General features: G+C 32.1%; 2 protein-coding genes across 3 annotated transcripts; one reads left to right on the top strand and one right to left on the bottom strand.

Annotated features, from left to right (window-relative positions):
• Positions 1-492: 492 nt before the first annotated feature.
• Positions 493-8,239, bottom strand: LOC131675026 (cyclin-Y). Its single transcript, XM_058953828.1, has 5 exons — positions 5,984-8,239; positions 5,210-5,492; positions 4,904-5,124; positions 4,540-4,826; positions 493-4,446 (listed from the first exon to the last, which is right to left on the bottom strand). The coding sequence occupies exons 2-5, from the start codon at positions 5,439-5,441 to the stop codon at positions 4,158-4,160; spliced, it is 1,029 nt and encodes a 342-aa protein (XP_058809811.1). The 5' UTR covers positions 5,442-5,492; positions 5,984-8,239; the 3' UTR covers positions 493-4,157.
• A 1,084-nt stretch (positions 8,240-9,323) lies between these two features.
• LOC131675025 (neuropathy target esterase sws) lies at positions 9,324-18,675 on the top strand. Of its 2 annotated transcripts, none has more exons than XM_058953827.1 (14): positions 9,324-9,659; positions 10,420-11,244; positions 11,585-11,904; positions 11,995-12,379; positions 12,772-13,065; positions 13,377-13,756; positions 13,829-13,991; positions 14,070-14,450; positions 14,535-14,810; positions 15,027-15,213; positions 16,572-16,688; positions 17,438-17,758; positions 18,116-18,405; positions 18,475-18,675. In XM_058953827.1, exons 1-14 carry the CDS (start codon positions 9,645-9,647, stop codon positions 18,628-18,630), a joined length of 4,110 nt encoding a protein of 1,369 aa, XP_058809810.1. In that variant the 5' UTR covers positions 9,324-9,644; the 3' UTR covers positions 18,631-18,675. The 2 variants fall into 2 exon arrangements, with proteins under 2 accessions (XP_058809810.1, XP_058809809.1); XM_058953826.1 differs by lacking the exon at positions 16,572-16,688 and adding an exon at positions 15,742-15,858.
• The last annotated feature ends 1,147 nt before the right edge of the window (positions 18,676-19,822 follow it).

Genomic DNA, 19,822 nt, shown 5'->3' with positions numbered 1-19,822 from the left:
AAAGCGCGGGCGTGTGACCGCCAGCTACCGTGCCACCGGCTCCTCTGTCGTTAGGTATTTTCTTTTCCTGGCGTCATTTTTTTCATCCCTGTGTTGCCTATTATGGGATAGCCATGCTTATCTTTATAACAAATTTTGTCGGTCGGTACTGTATTATTTTTACGGCATTATAGGTATCAACTGAGTAAAAATTTACATTATTTTGACACATTTCAACAGTTTTTAAATTTTGGAACATTTTAAAATTGTCCAACAATCTACATTGTTTACAACTTAGTAGCTATACGATATGCTGACACGTCTTATTCTGACTAAGAAAAAGAAAATTTAACTTATCGATTCTTTTTCTGAAGCAAGATGCTATTTTTATTTGAATATATTATAAAATAATGAAGTAATTGAATGATATCAGAAGAGGTGAAAGGAATTCAATTATTTATTTTTTTGTAAATAATTTATTAGATAGTTTTACATTTTTTTTTAATACGACTTCCCGTTACAATAAATGCAACAATGCAAAATCGAATCGATGGGACAAGATATTAATTTTAATATCTGGAGTATTTTAAAGACACAATCGATGTATAGTAATCATGATCAGTCTCTAAAGTTTGCTAAACACTGCGCACACAATTTCAGACAATCTGCCTGTGAAAGTCTGAAATATAGCAGTGTGTAGGCGGATCGAATCGACGTCGTCTCCGTGTATTTAAATAAACGCATACATTCCATTCGAGAACAAATTTAAAAAAAATTCGAAGAGTATTTCGTAAAAAAATTTTATTTTATGACAAGATTAATTACATGACTTAATAAATAGACCTACGTAGGAAGACTATAACAAACATTTACACTTTTACAATAAATATAGCACCATGTATTGAAATAATTCGTAGACTCCTAAGAAAAGCTACTTACTAATTGAATAAATAGCGATAAATTTAATGACATTTTACGACCGGCCTTGTTTCGTATAGATACTGATTCTACAATAATTTTTTAATTTAATTTCTTTAATATAGTGCTCTCTAATGTATTATGCCAATTATTTTCTAATTAAATTTTCTATAGGAAGTTTATGTTCAATAATAATTTCTTTTTATTAATAAATAGGTACTATTATATATTTTCTGTTGAATTGAAAAAACATCGTGTTAAATAAACAAAATTTAAATATTCGTATAAAATCGGTATCTGTCCGATACAAACCCAATTCATTTTGCCTGCTAGTTGTAATAGATGTAAATGTTTTGTGTAGTCAATGATATAAACTTGATAAATTCCAAAATACGATATTCTACAGATGAATGACGACCAAGTAGTCTACATTCCAAGTCTACCATCTTGTTCTATTTTATCTACTGTAATTTTTTATAATATTACAAGAATTGTTAAAAGTATAGATTTGCTTATTTACAAAAAATATTTGCGTGGACGTTCGAAGCAGCTTAATATAAAAAATGTGCATTCTTTATTGGATTTTCTCTTCATCAAACACGGAGTCGAAATACACGGCCCTATTTATACAAAAAGTGTTTGGCCCCAACATATTCTATTTACAATTAACATTGTGTAATGTAAAATATACTCTTGTAAAAAAGCCATAATTATTTTACATAATGTGTGGACAAATTTGCTTTGTACAGTCTAATACATCATTGAACACTCTCTAAAAAATTGAATAGCTAACTTTGAACGCATAGTTACTCTAAAAATTGTAGCATCTCATTCATTTATTAATTTTCCATAATATTCCAATTTTAATAACAGTTAAGTACTACATTTATAATCGTAACGGTAATTATTCAATTAATAATGATTTTTATATCGAATCATTTACGATTCACTTCGCAGTACGTGAAAATGTAGTAACAAATAATATTTCGATTCAAAATGTTAGATACCACATTCATTATTTTTATACAATAATAAATATTTTTTTCCTAGCATTTAAAAATTATAAAAAAATTAGTTTTCATATGTACAAACATAATTTTCTACAATTAAACCAAACGTACAAAAAGCGCAAAGGGTACCGTTCGTCGCAAACGGCATGCTTCCTTCACTCTTTCTATTTTAAAAATTAAAACTTTCTGATAGTGGCAGAAATACTAGTCTTTTAAAGCTCACAAAAATTGCATTTAACATTTAAAAAAATGTAAACGTATACATAAGCTATCTACAACAATGATCATAGTGAAAGCTTACATTTCACCATGTATACTATCAAAAAATGCACCATTTTTACACCATTTTAGAACTATAGCAAGACATCGCGGAAGAAATTTTAATAAATTAAATAGTAAATATTAATCTCGTTCGAATTTATGTAAGGTAACAAATACATTGGAATTCGTGCAATCGATTACAAATTTTAAGGCAGGCTTCCACAACAATGCACTCGATAAATTAATTTGATGTGAAAAAATAGCAAATGTAAAAATAGTCAGTATAGTATTATTTGAAAAAATATACTGGTTTTGATTAGATGAAATAATTCTTGATACTTCGCATGTATATCACTGTGAATTATAACGAAATGCAATCCGAGGAACTATTATTCTATGATAGCAGACCAATTTATTAGCAAGCATCGTTGATTATACAAAATTATTATTCGTGAAAAGATTATGAATTTTTATAAAATATCTTTTGCACAGCATTTCATTATTAAATCAAATCTTATTATTCAAATTAATAGCGTGCATTATTGCAAACAACCTAAGTTATTAGTTTTAAATGGCATTTAAAATGCAGGACGCAAATGGGACACTAGATTGTCTTAATATTCGTTTCCTATTTTATTATATAAAAAATAGATTTATGCATGCAATATTCTGCAAGTATTTCTAATTATCTAAAAAACCATCTTATATATTCAGTTGGATGTTTTTACATCATACTTTATTTTCTTGGCGTCTGATAAATTTGTCTATTTTTTCCCACTTTCATTATCAGGTGGCTTTCTCTTACTTTCAAGAATGAGGATTAAATAAAAAAATGTAAAAAATAAGAAACACGCGAAGTTTTTTTAAATATTTGGAGAGGCTGAACTATTGAAAAAAGTGTCGAGCAATATAGCAATTTTGATATTGTTGTTACTTTCTTTAATTCTTCAAAACTATCATTGTAAAAAATTTGATTTTTTATTTAGTTAGCATTGAATTGCTTAGTTGGTATATTCGCATAAACGAAACTGTGCAGTTGCTTAAGTATACACAAATAAAAGTTTAATTTTGAATTACCCTAAATTTGAATTAAATTCATCTACGTGTTACATTTTTGTCTTCTACTGTGATGTGATAGAATATGCAAATAAGTTACAAATCTAGATTCGTAAAATATTATGTTATGCTTCTAAAATCTATTTAAGTAATGAAATTGGTTAGTTTCGTACATTTAATAATTTTAGCTAATAGAAACAATAAATACTTTAACGGAACTAGCGCCAATTATTATAAAGAAAACGTAACTATACGAACAATTTTCATTTTTAATTTAGAAAGGAAAGAAAAAATGAAAATTGAAATGAATAAATTTAAAAAATATAAAGACACCACAAACTTAAACAAATGTTACAACCTTCTACAAAAAATGTAAGTATTTGTAAAAAATTCAATAATAATATTATTCTTGTATTATTTTCGTCGCACTTAATTTTGTTTGATTTCACATCACAAAAGATATTTGCTCCCAAACTATCTTACATGAATTGCAAGAACTAAATACTTTTTGATACACATGCACGAGTGTTACTAAATATTGTATTAATGTACTGTAAAACTTGTATAAATCGATTTCTTCTTATTTACAATTTTTTAATGCGTGATTCGAGCAAAATAATCAATAATGTAACTGGATTTATAAAAAGATACAAAATAATCATTTTAAAAAGTGTTCAAACTATTAATAAACTTTATGTTATGCAGTTCCCAAATGCAAAGTAAATATTACTTAAAATGTAGCAGCTTTATGTAAAACAAAGCACGCAGTATTATTATTAAAGATCTTAAAAAATCCCGCTGTATAAAAAATTTGATTACATTACTCTCACAGTCATAACGAATATCTAATGATCATTTCAGACGATCGATATTGTAAGTATACTTTTCATAAGATCACGAAAGCAATGCTTACAGTCGCGAAAAGTAGTTTTTTTAAGACAAAATAGCTATACTCCGCCTGGGTCCACCTAAGCATACATTGTCTAAACTAGACCATTTTTTAATACCATTTCGTAAAACGTCGGCCGTAACTTTGTCTTCATAAACTCTCGACATTGCCTCAAGCTTTTGAGCTTTTTCTTTACTTAAAGGCTCACTAGGGAATGTTAATTCATTTGCTTCGGCAAGCGTGCGTAAGTCAAAATAGTATTTGGCATATACACTTGAAGGAACATTTATATTAAATTGAAGCATCTCCAGAAATTGTCTTTCGAGTTCATTCCTGAAAAAATTTGTTGATGAGTGCTGATGTTTTTACAATCATGAGCACATTGACTTTAGTTATGAATGAAATTAAAATAATGAAAATACTTACATATCTTCTACCGTGATATCTTTTAAGATCTGACAATAATCAACATTCCACACAGCCTGGTCATCCCATACTTTTGAAGCTAATAGTATCGCACCAAGTACTATTCTTTTCCAATTTGCTGGTGTTATATCTATCTCAGCATATGTAAGTAGGCGTTCGAGATACACTAGTGTTATAATGGCACATTCAGCTGTGAGTTGCGCAGCATTAAAAAGGGTTCTGACAAATTTATAAATTTGTTTATGCTCTGGATTATGTCTATCATAATCTTCTGCCACGCCATCACGCTAAAAATTTGAATAATACAACTTAGTGCATAAGTATTAACAAGCCAACAGATAATATATATAATTAAAGTACTTACAGTTAGCGGATGCAATTTTTCATCAAATATATCAATTTGTCTATTAGATGTTCTATTTTTAATGTTATAATATACAGCTAGAGCTACACATTTCACAGTATTTTTTAAATTAGGTTGTGAAACAGTACTGTCATCTAGATATATAGTACTACAACTGCTGCTCTTTTTGAGTGGCCTGGTATCTGCTATTTGGTATTGACTTTTTTTCCTTGTTAACCCATCTATGAAACAAGAAAGAAAAGAACAGATGTCAATAAACAAAAGAATAATAAAAATGTTCATTTTCATTTTTTCAAATTTACATACTTTCAATTGCTTGTTTAGAACGTTCCATAAAAATAGTGCCTGCAGATGGATGTATCGACGGATCACAATCCCAATCTTCAGGTTCTCTTTCACTAATGTGCTGAAGATTATTGATACTGATATCACCTTCAGGAAGACGTTCCTCAATACTCCTCACACCACCATCACCTGATAAATCTTTTTGTCCAAGTTGTGGACTAGTATATGAGCAACAACTTGTTTTGTTACCCATTTTCTGTATTGCTATTGTACAGCCTTGTTGAGTGAACTTATATTTTCCAGGCTTGTAAGAAACAACAACTTTTTTTAATATTCTTAAAGGAAAATGTGTTGATTTATTGATAAATAAAAGTTAGGAGCTCAAGGAATTGACAAATGAAAATTTGAATGATTACTATACACGTACGTTTAATAAAATAAGTGAACATCAACTCTTAAAAACATTGTTTACAAATACTGTTTCAAGATAACCATCAAAGCAATCAAAATTAAAATTGCATTATTTTAGAAACTTAGCTGCGAAATTAAATATAAGATTCATGTCGTGACAATCTCTTGTGGTCTAAATATTTTATCAGTACCTATTTCCAACACTTCATACATTAAAATAAACTGGAAAAAGACATAAAAGCCAAAAAATACTACGACTTTGGTTATAATATTTCGAAGCAACGGAAGTGTATAAAGAGCAGCACTTGGGATGGAATAAGTTGATATATGGAATAAAAGGGATAAGAATAGTGATAGTAAAAATAAAGGATAATAAGAACTTACTGATTATCGTGGTTAGTGTGAAACGAACGTAATCCATTGATCAGCTGACACTGTTGGAGAAGAGGATGTGCGAGAGTAGACAGTTAGACACTGGAGTAACTGCTCGCCGTCCTTACTCATGTTGACCGTTCTACCCCAGCAACTTATATGATCGTTCGCATAGTCGCTCACTCTCTCTCTTTCTCCTTCTTGCCTTAGCCTAAAAGAGCTCGCGAACAAAGGGGCGACTATATTTATAAATGTTCTTTCTCTCTCCTTCACTTACGGCGTCGTGTATACGTGTGTGCAAACGGGATTGGTAAAAAAAAAGAAAAGAATAAACTCATCGTGAGCCAGTGCGTGGTGACGAGGAGGCGCACGACAACGCCTTGCTCTTTCACCGGCTCACGTCTACCTGCTGCTAATGCCGCCTGTGCTTGCCTGCACTGCCTGGTCTGCTCTGCCTGTTTGTGATAGCGCAGTCACGGTGCAGTTTAGCCGCGCTCACGAGCGCGACAGAGACGGACAGATATAATCTAGCTACTTTCTTGCCTACAAGGAGCGCCAAAGGAAAAGGCGGGGTGCACTGCGATTGCATCCACAATGTGGACGCAGCCACTACGTACTGACTACTGGTTATAAACCGAAATTGACACGACAGAAAATCGTAGAATATATATTGGGTGGGTATAGCGCGATGGCCGAGCCGCAAGCTCCAAGACGATGAATATTCGTTAAATCTCGATTTTCAAACAAACATATTTAAATCATTCCTATTTTCAATAACATGAGCCCTTATAAGGAATGAAGCATTTGTGCATGCGATGTATACACATACACACATATATGTATAAATTTATTACGACTAATTTAACCTTCTTTGAAATAAACAATGCAGATTATATTACGTTATCATTGATAGTCAAAGAGTCAGACAAATAAATATGATTGTTTGCATTCAAGTAGAATTATAACATAGTGTATATACATAAATGATATGAAAATTTTGTACAGGTTCTATGAATATTTCATTGCAATATGACTTAAACGAAAGAAAAATTGTATTTATTTCAAATAATTTTTCTGTAATATAATTCGTAACATTTATTTGTATCAATTTTGAGAAATACAAATGTAATGTGTTTCTTATAGGTTTTGTAAAACCATGAGTCATCAAACGTTCTACAATAGCAATTATGAAAGTGAGAAATATATTGTCCAAATTCAGCCTATCTTGTACTATAAGCAGCACTGTCTATATCTGTATTATAATCTTTAAACACAATGTTGAATAACACACAAGTTTTGATAGCTTTGTGAATCACAAAAATTGCACATTACATTAAAAATGTTATTTTTGCTACTGGAAAATACATGCAAATAAGACTTAATTGTCGTGTAGTTCCAGGAACTTTCTTACAAGTATTTAAGTAAGTATCTTATTGTTTATCTGAAAGACTTCGTATAAATTTGTTTATGATGTGTTAAAATATTATTTTTTATTATTGATATTTTCACTATAGTATAATCCTATATGGATCATTTTTTATCTTGACCAAGTTCAATATGATCCATTATTTTAAGTCCTTGTAATATTTAAATAATTTATTGTTATTTTTCTTGTTTAATGAGATGTTTTAAACAAGTAGACTCTTTGATTTTGGTTTGTAAATAAATGAATTATATTCAATTGCATTCCAAATTTTTATAATTTCCAGTTCTGTGCAGGAAAAAATTGTTTATTTTACTGTAGCAGCAAATATATTAACGATTAAAAATTCTGTTTCATTATTGACTAGGGTATTGAAATAAGTTAATTGATTGTTATTTGTTTTAATAACATATATTAGAGCATAATTTGGCAATATTAGAGCAAAAAGTTGGCTGTATAGTACTTAATAAATGAATAGTTTATAAAAAGGTGATTGAGTAAATTTGTAATCTTTATTGATAGTTACTCCCAGCAACTCTTGATATATTCTTGTCATCCATAGTATTTTATGAAATTTTGGAAATTACTAATGAATTCAAAACTGACCTTATATATGCACATTCTTGTGAAGAGGTAAAATATATTGTAAAGTAATTTATACAATTGAATTAATTACATGATGTATTTAATTTAATATGTTATATTTACAGTGATGAGTTGACTTTAAAAGGTTTTCCAATAATATATATTGATTTATAAGAACAGGGTATTTTGCAGTATTTCAATTAAACAAATGCATTAAAATATTTAGTTACTTATAAACAATGATACATTCTCTGCAAAAGTTTATGTATTCATTACAATATTTGGATAAGTTTAGTTGCTATCTAAATTCAAACAATTTAAATCATGATTGTAAAGATTTTATTATTCCTTTACACGTTAGAAATAAAAAGATAAATTAATTTTTTTTAATTTCTGAGTCATTTTTCATCTATGCATCAGGCATAGACACATATAGCCCATTATGCATTTTACAATCCTATTATTTTAATTCTAAAATACTACTTGACAAACGTTTTTAAATATAAAACTCAAATTGAAACTTGTCTGATTTATTTGACTTGTTCTTTTGCAGATAAGAATAGGTTTTACGTCTATCTACTTTGTCTTAATTTAAAGATTTTATATTTAGTAAATTTCTTGTTTAAAAACTTGCATTTCTTGAAGTTACATATTGTACTGTTTATTCACAACAGGAAATTGCATAAACACCAATGCTATCATTGATACAGGTTTGATTAACATAAATCTTTTTGATGTTGTTTCTATTTATAAATTATTTGTTGAGCTATTGCATAAATAATACAAAAAGTATCAATTTAAAACAATTAAGAAAGCTTTTGTTCAAATAAAATATTAATTAGTGTTTATAGCGCATTATGTATTATATTCAACCAAGTGATTCCGGGGTAGTCACTATAGCCATGATATCGTGATTAATCTTCCTCATTTTCTAATTAAAAAGTCAACTTCAACTCAATTTTCATTTTCATCTGATTTTAACTAAATTGACTTGAACTAGAATAGAAATAAAATAAGTCAACTGTAACATACAGGCATGAATAAGAGATTCGAATCGAATTTTTTCATCCGTAATTATAAACGGTTCTAAAAGAAAATATAAACAAGCACAAGCAGTAGATAACTGTCATGTTTCTGGCGCAAGTACACAAGCAAGCAGCAGAACATATCGGTATGTGCTTTCGCACGTATACACAGTACGCTTTCCGCGCATGCATCTTGACATGTGTACGTGAGATATATGTGCACGATAGTTAAATGAAGTGAACATATATATATTGTTATGCGATTATGAGCGCATAGAGACGTCGAATCGAGTCTCAACAGTAAAATGGCGCTGGATGACTTGAACGAAGTATCAAAGGTCGCGGTGCGCTCTGCAGCATTCCACAACTTCTCGTCGTTCTCCTACACTCCTCTTCTCGTTGTATTCCCAATCAGCCGCAAAGAGAGGAGAGTAGCAGACGGTCGCGAGCCGCCGTCAGTGAGTGAAGTGTACGCTTTCTGTTTTCATATAAGATATATTCATAGCCACTAATGTAAAGGTGATCATCTGTTAATCACCGGTAATCGTCGTTTAAACGTACATTTCTGCTCCGAAATTTGCCGGAGTGCGTATTCTTGGGATTTATCAACGAATCGTCGGAGCAACACACGAAGACATGAATGTCCATGATGGAGGTTTGTACGTTTTAACATGTATTTGTTTGCTTGTGTGTGAGTGTGTTTGCCTTCACCTTATTTATTTACTTGTTTTCGTTTTCGTTCTCCTCTTGCCGTCGTACGTCCGTCAGCCAAACGATTGCGTATAGAGTTAGGCAATAATAGTGAAAGTATGTTCTGGATTATATCGAGTTTTGTTGCTGATAAGCCCCCTCTTTCTCGATCTTATGTTCGTGGATACCCTTTAAATAGACTTTAATCAAAGTTCAATCAACCTGTGCTTGTGTCTTTTTTATACATTGGATAACTTCTCTTTGCTTTGACTTATTAAATAACTTGAGCGGCTTGGTAATTCTTCATGATTGACTTCAATCATTGGTTCAAAAGCTTAGATAGTTATGAAGGTAGTTAAGCAATTTTTATTTTTTTATAACAGGTTACTACATTTATCGCTTGGATTTTGTTCATTCTATTAATAGTGATATATTTATCAGTAATAGTATAAATTTTCAAAGTAATGGCAACCTAATTATATATATTAGATTTGTTATATAAAATTATTTAAAACAAGTAAATGCTATAACAAATAGTTCATTGATCAATAATTTTTTAACAAAAGTTTAAAACAGACATAATTATCCAAGCTTATAAGCTTTATATGATGATTTCCTATTATTGTAAGATAATTTCTAAGTTTGTTTTTTATTAATTTTCGTATGTGGTTCTGTTATTTCAGTTATATAAGAAAGCTTCTAGTAATCAAACACTTAACTTGCAGGTTGTGGAACTGATAAATAAGTTTAATGACAGTTTTGGCTCTTATGCATTTTCAAGATGGATAGAATATTTAATTGTAGAGTATCAAACTTCAAAGACATTGTTAGCAGTGTCTGTTGGTATTTTGCTGACAATCTTAGTTATATCAGTTTATGTACTGAGGAAATGGAAAACAAAGGAACTTCTGCCTCAAGTCAAAGAGTTTGTAGGTGTAGGCACAGGCAGACCAAGGTTCAGAAAACGAGACAAAGTATTGTTTTATGGAAGGAAGATGCTGAGGAAAGTCAAATCTATAGGTGGCCAAGTACCAGGTGGCACAGGTCGAGGACAAAAAAGAAGGGCTGTCATGCGGTTTGCTAGAAGACTTTTGCAATTGAAAAAAGAAAATACTCCACAGCAGTTGAAAGTATTGGAGCCTCCAGCAGAATACCTTGAGGAAGATGTTGGTCCTGGTGATAGAGTACCGCCAGATGCTCTTTATATTTTACAAAGCATTAGAGTGTTTGGACATTTTGATAAGCCAGTTTTTCTTAAGTTGTGTAAACATACAGAAATAATGAATTTGCCAGCAGGAACTCCTTTGTTTAAAATTGGGGATCCTGATGAAAATGTATTTATAGTTCAACAAGGTTTAGTTAATGTTTATATAACAGGGTCTGATGGGTCTCAGATCTCTCTAAAGCTAGTAAAAACAGGAGAATCTGTTACTAGTCTATTAAGTTTTACCGATGTATTAACTGGTCATACAAGCACTTACAAAACAGTAGCTGCAAGGGCTGTGGAAGATTCTGTAGTTGTTAAATTACCAATGAGCGCCTTTCAAGAAGTAAGTCAATGATTATATTGAAAATTAGATACTGTAGAAGTTATAAGAGAGATTCTAGTATTTTTATAATTAATTTATACAATTAAAAAAATACTCTGTTTTCATAATTCACGTGATACACTTGAAATTTTGCAAAGTCATGACGTAAACAGCGCGATGTTATCTTTTTCATGATTCACCTGGAAATTTACTTGATTGTATTATTAAATAGAAACCTCACAGAAGAAAATATATTGATTCTAATTTAAAAATATGTTTTAAATAGCAAACATATTTTATCCGATTTATTTTTCTTGTTATGTAAAAAAAAATTAATAAATAAATCATCAAAACTTTTTAGGTTTTTCAAGATCATCCTGATGCGTTCGTTCGAGTTATCCAGGTCATTATGGTTCGTTTGCAACGTGTAACATTTACAGCACTTCATCAATATTTGGGACTCTCAGCAGAACTAGTAAATCCGAGTGCACACAAGAAAAAGCACAGCTCGGTCTCCGGCTCACCAGTTAGATCCCGAACACGCGAGAACTTTGCTGTACCTGTTTCAGACCACTTCATCAATTCATACTCGGGAGTTGCTGATCCATTGCAAATCGACGTTTCTCAGAAAGAATTAAGTGGCAATTCATCCCAGCCTGTACCAATTATGTCGAGTCGCAGGTATTTCATAGAATTCCCTTGATTAAAATATTTAGTTATTTTATTTTTTATTCTTATTACAATATTTTGAATTCACAATATTACTGATAGATCTAAAACCAATCTGGAATGGAAAACACCAAACTCAGGTTCACAGTTGAGTCAGCTTAGCCAACATACACCTGACATGGTACCTGAGAGCGACTCGCACTGGCCTCATTCCGTTACATCGAATCAACAATCTTCACATCCAGAGGATTTTTCAGACGGCGGTGGGATCGGAGTTGTTGAGACACACTCTGGCAGCGCAAGTCGTAAGCACTCGAAGAATGAGGGTTTGCAGCAGCCAATGGATGAAGCTCAGATAGTTCAAATCGCTACTGATGCTTTTGTCAAAGAGTTGGGTCTTGAGAATGATTCTCTTCTCAAAGATGGCAAAGTACACATTCGTGAAGTACCCGCTGGTACTTACCTCATGAAAGAAGAGTCTCATAAGGTTCGTACTTTTTCACTTAACATTTGATTTCTTTATCTATGTCGGTAATATTATTTAAACGTTTGAAATGTTTCGGTAAATAATTTGTAGACAGTTACGATATACATTTTGAACAGTTTTATTTATACTAGCTTTGTTGACATCAATTATTCATAAAGTGCACATCATACGTATTTAACTAGCTACCGATATTCTAAAAACCAAACAGATTTCACAAAGATAACGTGATTTGATGATATTTTTATTTATTGCGAAATTAAGTTTTAGTAATAGCAAACAATAATACAAATAACGGAAAATATTTATTTACTAAAGTAAATAATAATGATAATAATAACAAAATTCATGTACGTCCAAAATTTTAAAAATCATCTCTTTAATTATTTTTCTAGGATGTAGCTTTGGTGTATGTTGTATCTGGATCACTGATGGTCAGTCAACGAGGTCCTGAAGGGCGCGATGGAGGTCAGGATGTACATATGTTTAGCGCTCATCAAGGAGAAATCGTTGGTGGATTGGCCGTGTTGACAGGCGAGCCGTCGTTTTATACAATCAGGGCAAAGCATTCGAGTCGCATAGCTTTGCTTAGTAAATCGACATTTTTTACAATTATGCGAGAGAAACCTACTGTTGTGTTACACGTTGCAAAAACCGTTGTTAAGCGTTTGAGCCCATTTGTCAGACAGGTATAGTTTATAACGTTATTTTAACTCATTTTCTGCAGTGTGATACATATATATTCAATATTGACTAATACCATGTGCGGCATAACACATATATGTGTCAAGTTTTCATAATTTTGATCCAAATTTAATGACAATTGAAAGCTTGTAACTAAGGTGAATGTCTACAGAATATTGCTTCATTTTTATTTTTTAATTATATTAAATATTCACTGATTGATATTTTTAAATTCAGCCGAAAAGACCATCGCAGCAAATGCGTTAATATTTATATGATGTATATTGGGATTTGTTACCAAGTAGATGGCTTACAGGTCGACTTTGCTTTGGACTGGCTATTCCTTGAAAGTGGAAGAGCTGTTTATCGTCAAGGCGATGATTCGGACTCAACATTTATCGTTCTAAGTGGTCGTTTGCGATCAGTGATTACGTATGAAAATGGAAAGAAGGAACTGGTCGCCGAATACGGTAAAGGAGATTTAGTTGGAATCGTCGAGATGGTTACGCAGACTCCAAGATCGACAACTGTAATGGCAGTGCGAGATTCTGAGTTGGCGAAACTTCCTGAGGGCCTTTTTAATGTCATCAAACTCCGATATCCCATCGTTGTTACTAGACTAATTAGATTACTTGGTCATCGTTTGCTTGGCACTTGGAAACAGGGGCCGTCAAATAATGGATCTCGCGAGTCAAGGTACAAACGTTTCCAAAATCACGATAATCTTTATAACGATGAGTTCATGCTGTTCTTAAAATTAAATTTCAGACAAACAGCTGTCGATTCACGACCGTCGCAAGTCAATTTTTCGACAGTAGCGATTGTCCCAGTTTCGGATGATGTTCCTTTGACAGCATTCACCTATGAACTGTACCATTCTCTGTGTGCCATCGGGCCTTGCTTACGTCTAACTTCTGATGTAATCCGAAAAGTAAGATTTTATTAGCATTTCATCATAAAAATATAAGAATAGATAGTAAATATTAAGATATATGAATAAATTTAACAGACACTTGGTACATCAATAATGGAGCCAATGAACGAATACCGTCTGACATCTTGGCTCGCGCAACAAGAAGATCAACATCGTATCTCGTTGTATCAATGCGACTCGACTTACACTTTGTGGACGCAGCGTTGTGTTCGGCAAGCTGATTGTATTCTCATCATTGGCTTAGGCGATCGACCGCCTTCGATTGGCCGCACAGAACGTGAAGTCGAACGCCTGGCAATGCGTACGCAGAAAGAGTTAGTACTTCTTCACAAAGAACAAAGCGGACAAAGACCTACCAATACTGTCCAGTGGCTGAATATGCGTTCCTGGATTTCTAGTCATCACCACATACAGTGTCCCAAACGCATGTTTACGAGAAAGTCACAGTACCGAATCGTAAGTATCTTTAATAGTATTGTACATTGTGTATATTTTCGTTATATAATTTTTCTGAAACTATTTTATATGTTGTTTTTTTAGAATGAACTATATTCAAAGGTACTCATGTCAGAACCAAACGTGCATAGCGACTTTAGCAGGCTAGCACGTTGGTTAACAGGTACTTCAGTAGGTCTAGTCCTTGGTGGCGGTGGAGCTAGAGGAGCAGCACACGTGGGTATGCTCAAAGCTATCATCGAAGCTGGTATACCTATTGACATGGTAGGTGGAGTCAGTATAGGGGCATTCATGGGTGCCCTTTGGTGTATGGAAAAAAACATCACTACTACTACACAGAAAGCTCGCGAATGGTCCAAGGTATAGTAATTCTCGAATAACTTGTTTTTTTTCTAAAATTCTGTTCGTTTTTATTTTGTTTTTTTTTTCTTTTTTGCTTTTGTTTTTTTTTTACCACACTATGATCTTTTTTATAATCTGATCTGATGTAAAATAATTGAACTTTTTTATGTCGAAATTAGATAAAAACAAAATAAGTTGTGTGAATATCCTAAAATGTTTAACTATTTACTGCAGAAAATGACACAGTGGTGGAGGCAAATATTGGATTTAACATATCCAATGACTTCAATGTTTTCCGGCAAAGATTTCAATAATACAATCCAAAGCACTTTGGGAGATGTGTATATCGAGGACTTGTGGCTTCCCTATTTCACGATAACAACTGACATTACTGCTTCTTGTATGCGCGTTCACACACACGGTCTGTACGCAAATTGTTTGTTCGCAAATGCTTTGATCTTTTTTTATTCTCAAATCATACAAACATCGCGCAAACAAAACAAGATTACCATTATATCAAAGATATACAGACAAATTTAATACCCACGTTTTTTTACATATAATTTTATTTCTTTTCATTTATATTAGACTTGCACTAGTTTGTAGATGCATTTTTTTAAAACTTAGATTGCTTAATTAGCGGGAGTGAGCTGTGTGAACAAAAAAGTTATTGACGTACTCTCCGTTTTGTGTCTCTGGTTCAGTCTCATGAAGTGGGGAGGCAAATAATAAATTTTTGTTCGATCTACCTTGTGAAAAGAAAAATTCAGATATTTTCTTATTCACTTTTTGAATACACGTCAAAAAAATCAAAGTTTATAGTATTTGAGTGCTAATTAGTGTAGTAGGAAGAGAATCGTGGGTTTAAATCCAAAAAACGTCGTATTTATTGACAATTTGCAAAGTAAAAATTATGAGCTAATGAAAAAAAATATGTCGACGTGTTTAGGATCGCTTTGGCGGTACGTTCGTGGATCGATGTCGTTGTCCGGTTATATGCCTCCTATGTGCGACCCAACCGATGGCCACCTTCTTCTCGACGGCGGGTACGTCAATAACCTTCCAGGTAATTTGACTTGTACAACATACCGAGAGCTTAATGCTTGTCGCTTTATGCTTATTTTGTTATGTATCGTTATTTTGTAATGTATTATTTTTCTAAAGTATTTATTGTTTATGAATAAGTTGCATTGTATTATCTTTACTAACTACTACTTTTTTACCAAATTCTTGCTAGTTAATCATGACGATGCTTGTAATCCATAATTTTATTCAACTTGGGTTTATCTGAAGTTTGATTGTTGGAAAAAAGTTTATTTATAGTATGAAAATTCGATAAAGAATCAAATGATGTACAAAACATATTGCCATTTTCATTTGGCGGATTGTTTCAGTACGCGCGTGAAAAAAAATTGATAGTTTGTCCAAAACAACATAGCACAATTTATTAGACAATCAGAAAAGAAAATTGGCGTAAAAAATTACAGCAGTTTCGCGCTATTGAACAATCCCAAAGTCCCTCACTAACGGCTAGGAGTATGGATTCAGATTTAATTTACCTTTTTTTGATTTGCATAGATACGAAGTATTAAATTTGATATAGCTTTTTATAATGAGTTGTCAAATTTATAAAGTTTCAATAATTTATTATATTAAAATTACTTTGAAAATACTTCATGCCTTTTAGTGCGGTTTGTTGAAAAGCTCGCTCCCGTTGATAAAAAGATGCACACCCTTTTTTGTCTTCGTATTATAAACAATGTAGTTTGCCTAAATCAGGCTTGCTTTGGAAGTACGTACGCGCCAGTATGACTTTTGCCGGTGTATTTCCGCCAATTTGTGATCCTAATGACGGGCATCTTTTGGTCGACGGGTGTTATGTTAATAACGTCCCAGGTATGAATTATCCTGATTACTCTTTTCTAAACATACGCCACTAAACTTTTCTGACTCTATTTTACTTCTAGATAATTTCTATTAATTATCACCAAAATGTGAACAATTTTGTTGTATCGGATCGTGGATGCAAAGATCAACAAAACGAGGATCGACATTTTGTTAGCGGGTCTAAGAACCTCTTCATAAAGCTTGCCAACACGGCGAAATCGTTCAGTTGACAATTAATGTTTATTGTCGAGCAAATTATTTTTCTGTCTTTATTTCCATGATCCAGTACAATACGAGTACCTACCAAACAATGAAAAGCGAGAACAAAAATTTCACTACATCACCGAAATGCGTTTCAAAACTCGTTCTCAACTTTACGTTCATTTGAATACACTAACAACTTGAAATGTTTTAACACATATACTCAAGATATAAAACTATGATATAAAACGCATACGTAAGAATGGTATTCTCCTGTAATTTTTTCAAGTATTTACAATCAATCAAATAATGCGTAAATAGGAGTTCAAAGATTTTCTTATTTACACGCTTGCTCGATAATGCATTGCGCAAGTGCAACTAAAAAATATTAATTATAAACCCAATATCATTCACTCCTTTCAAACATTCTGAAATTTTGTCACAATATTGTTCATTATACGCTATACACAACTCAATAGAACTGATAGTAAATAAAATCCAAAAAAGAGCCGTATGCCTCACCGTACCTTCTTTTTGCTTTTTGTCGCATTCGTAAGCTGATGAGATGTTGAGACAAGGTGCCCATCATATCCTTGCCATCGACGTTGGATCGCAGGACGACACGGATTTGACCAACTACGGAGATTCCCTCTCCGGTTGGTGGTTGTTGTGGAAACGGTGGAATCCTTTTGCAACGCCTGTCAAGGTGCCGAATTTGCCGGATATACAATCGCGTCTAGCTTATGTTAGTTGCGTCAGGCAACTCGAAGAGGTCAAGAACTCCGATTATTGCGAGTACATCAGGCCGCCCATTGATAGATACAAGACACTGCAGTTCGCCAACTTTGACGATATCAAGGACGTTGGCTATAATCACGGTCAGTTATTCAATCATTTTCTGTTTCTCCTAATCGTGTGCTGACTCACTGTAATATTTATATTAAGCGTGATCGCGAGATTACCGGTAATGTAAAACCGCGTGTTGAGTACAAGTGATTAATTTATTCATTTAATTGACGTAATAAGCAATATTTTTCTTTCTTTGTCAATTGCGTATAAAATATTATTTTTAATAGATTTTTGGCCGATAATTGAAATTGCATTTTAAATTAAGCATTGCTTTCTAAGTTATTTTGATTTAAAGTTAAAATGGGAAATGATTTGTTTGAATTCTGAAATTAAAAAATGAGTTCTATAACGTTCCTTTAATAACAAATTTTAATAATTATATGCAGGTAAAACCTACTTCGAAGGACAATCGAAAGCAGGGATTTTGCCTCGATTTAACGCAGATCGGGAGATTGCCAAGGCATTACGAGCAAAACATCAGGCTAGCAATCAACAGGTTCCTTCTTCATACACATTTACTGACTTGGCACAAATGGTTTGCAAAGTATCTCGTGGTAATCGTTACGCCGACTTAGATTCCGACTCAGATGGGATGGAAGAATACGAAGCAGACCTTGAAGAAGACGCACAAGAAGTTGGATACGCTTCAGAACCCACTGCCGGAATTCTAGATCAGGTATGTACATTTTATGATTCAAAATATAAATTAGAGTAATTAACTCTTCAAGTGATGATTTTTATATAGAGTCCCGACGATGCTCGAATAAGAAGAAGGGCCGGAGTTTCATTGAGCCTTTCTGACACCGAAGCGGAAACTGACATGCATTACCACATACCAAGTAGAAATTCTTCACACCAAAATTTTTTTAATAAGTACGAAAAATCTACTCTTAAAATGTGACATTTAATTATTAGGATTTTTAAAAACGAGAAATAAAAAGTTATCTTTATTATTTAACATATTTCATTCATTCATTCTCTATAATATATGAGCAAATCCCCAAAATTTTTGAAATTCTAGTTACTGTGTGATAACCGTTCTACAAAAGGAGTTAATGTAAGACTGAAAAATATTTTCTGTAGAAAAGAAAAATGAAAAATATACTCCGTAAGATTATTTTAAGATATCTACTATAGTTTCGAAGCTATAAGATGAAAAGGTATGATTTTATTCAGAATTTGCACTGTAACTCGTCATAAAAATTTTGTTTTAAAGTTAAAAAAAGTCTTGAGCAAATCATTCTAAAATTGTTTTGTAGGTACCTTTTTGGTATATATTACATAAAAAATAAGTCTCAAGCATGTGTTATTATTAGGCAAAAAATAAACCAAGCAAGTGGATGTGTAACGCAGTTTTTAAAAAATCTAAAAGTTTAAACTATTCATTTTTTTAAGGAAAAAAGTTTTCTATAAATCATATTTAAATAAGTAGAATATATTCTACTTAAAAATTCCAATCTAATATAATTTTTTCTATTAGTGTGCCTTATGAATACTCTGAGTTATAAGCTTTTCAAGTTAGAGTTGTCACTGGGCCTCTTGTATTAAAAATTGTCATTTTCTACTGGCACACTAAAAATACCTTTCCGATTGGTCTGTAACCCGAAGCCTATTTTTGTGCACTTTCTTTATTAACGTTTTAAACGATGCTTATATTAGATATTCATTGTATTGACTAATTACAGTTTATTACAAAAACTTTAAAAATCAAATATCCATATCATACAGCAATTATGTGTTTACATGAACTTATTGGTATGTCCATTCATTGAATTTCAAGAATTTTAAGTTGTAACACGCTATGAAAATATGCGTGTACGGAAATATGTAAACAAACATCAGAAGTTTTGCTGACTTTCGGGCAGTAAGGTATGAAATCGTATGATGCGTCATCACAGTTACAATTTAGCTGTACAATGGACCTCATAGAAAGGCAAAAGTAGCAAAGACGTATATATAACCTTCATGATTTTATTAGAAAATTATAGGTTCAAGTTAATTATGTTGTTTTACATAAAAAGGTTTTAAAAAAATTATGAGCCTGTACTTCTTACTGCTATTTAAGGCAATTTATTTTTATTTTACACCGGAAA

Source organism: Phymastichus coffea, unplaced genomic scaffold (genome assembly GCF_024137745.1).
Source record: "Phymastichus coffea isolate CEN01 unplaced genomic scaffold, Cenicafe_Pcof_1.1 PCOF00014, whole genome shotgun sequence".
Taxonomy (NCBI): Eukaryota; Metazoa; Arthropoda; class Insecta; order Hymenoptera; family Eulophidae; genus Phymastichus; species Phymastichus coffea.
The sequence above is the reverse complement of the archived record's forward strand: the minus strand, read 5'-3'. Positions and strand labels throughout refer to the sequence as shown.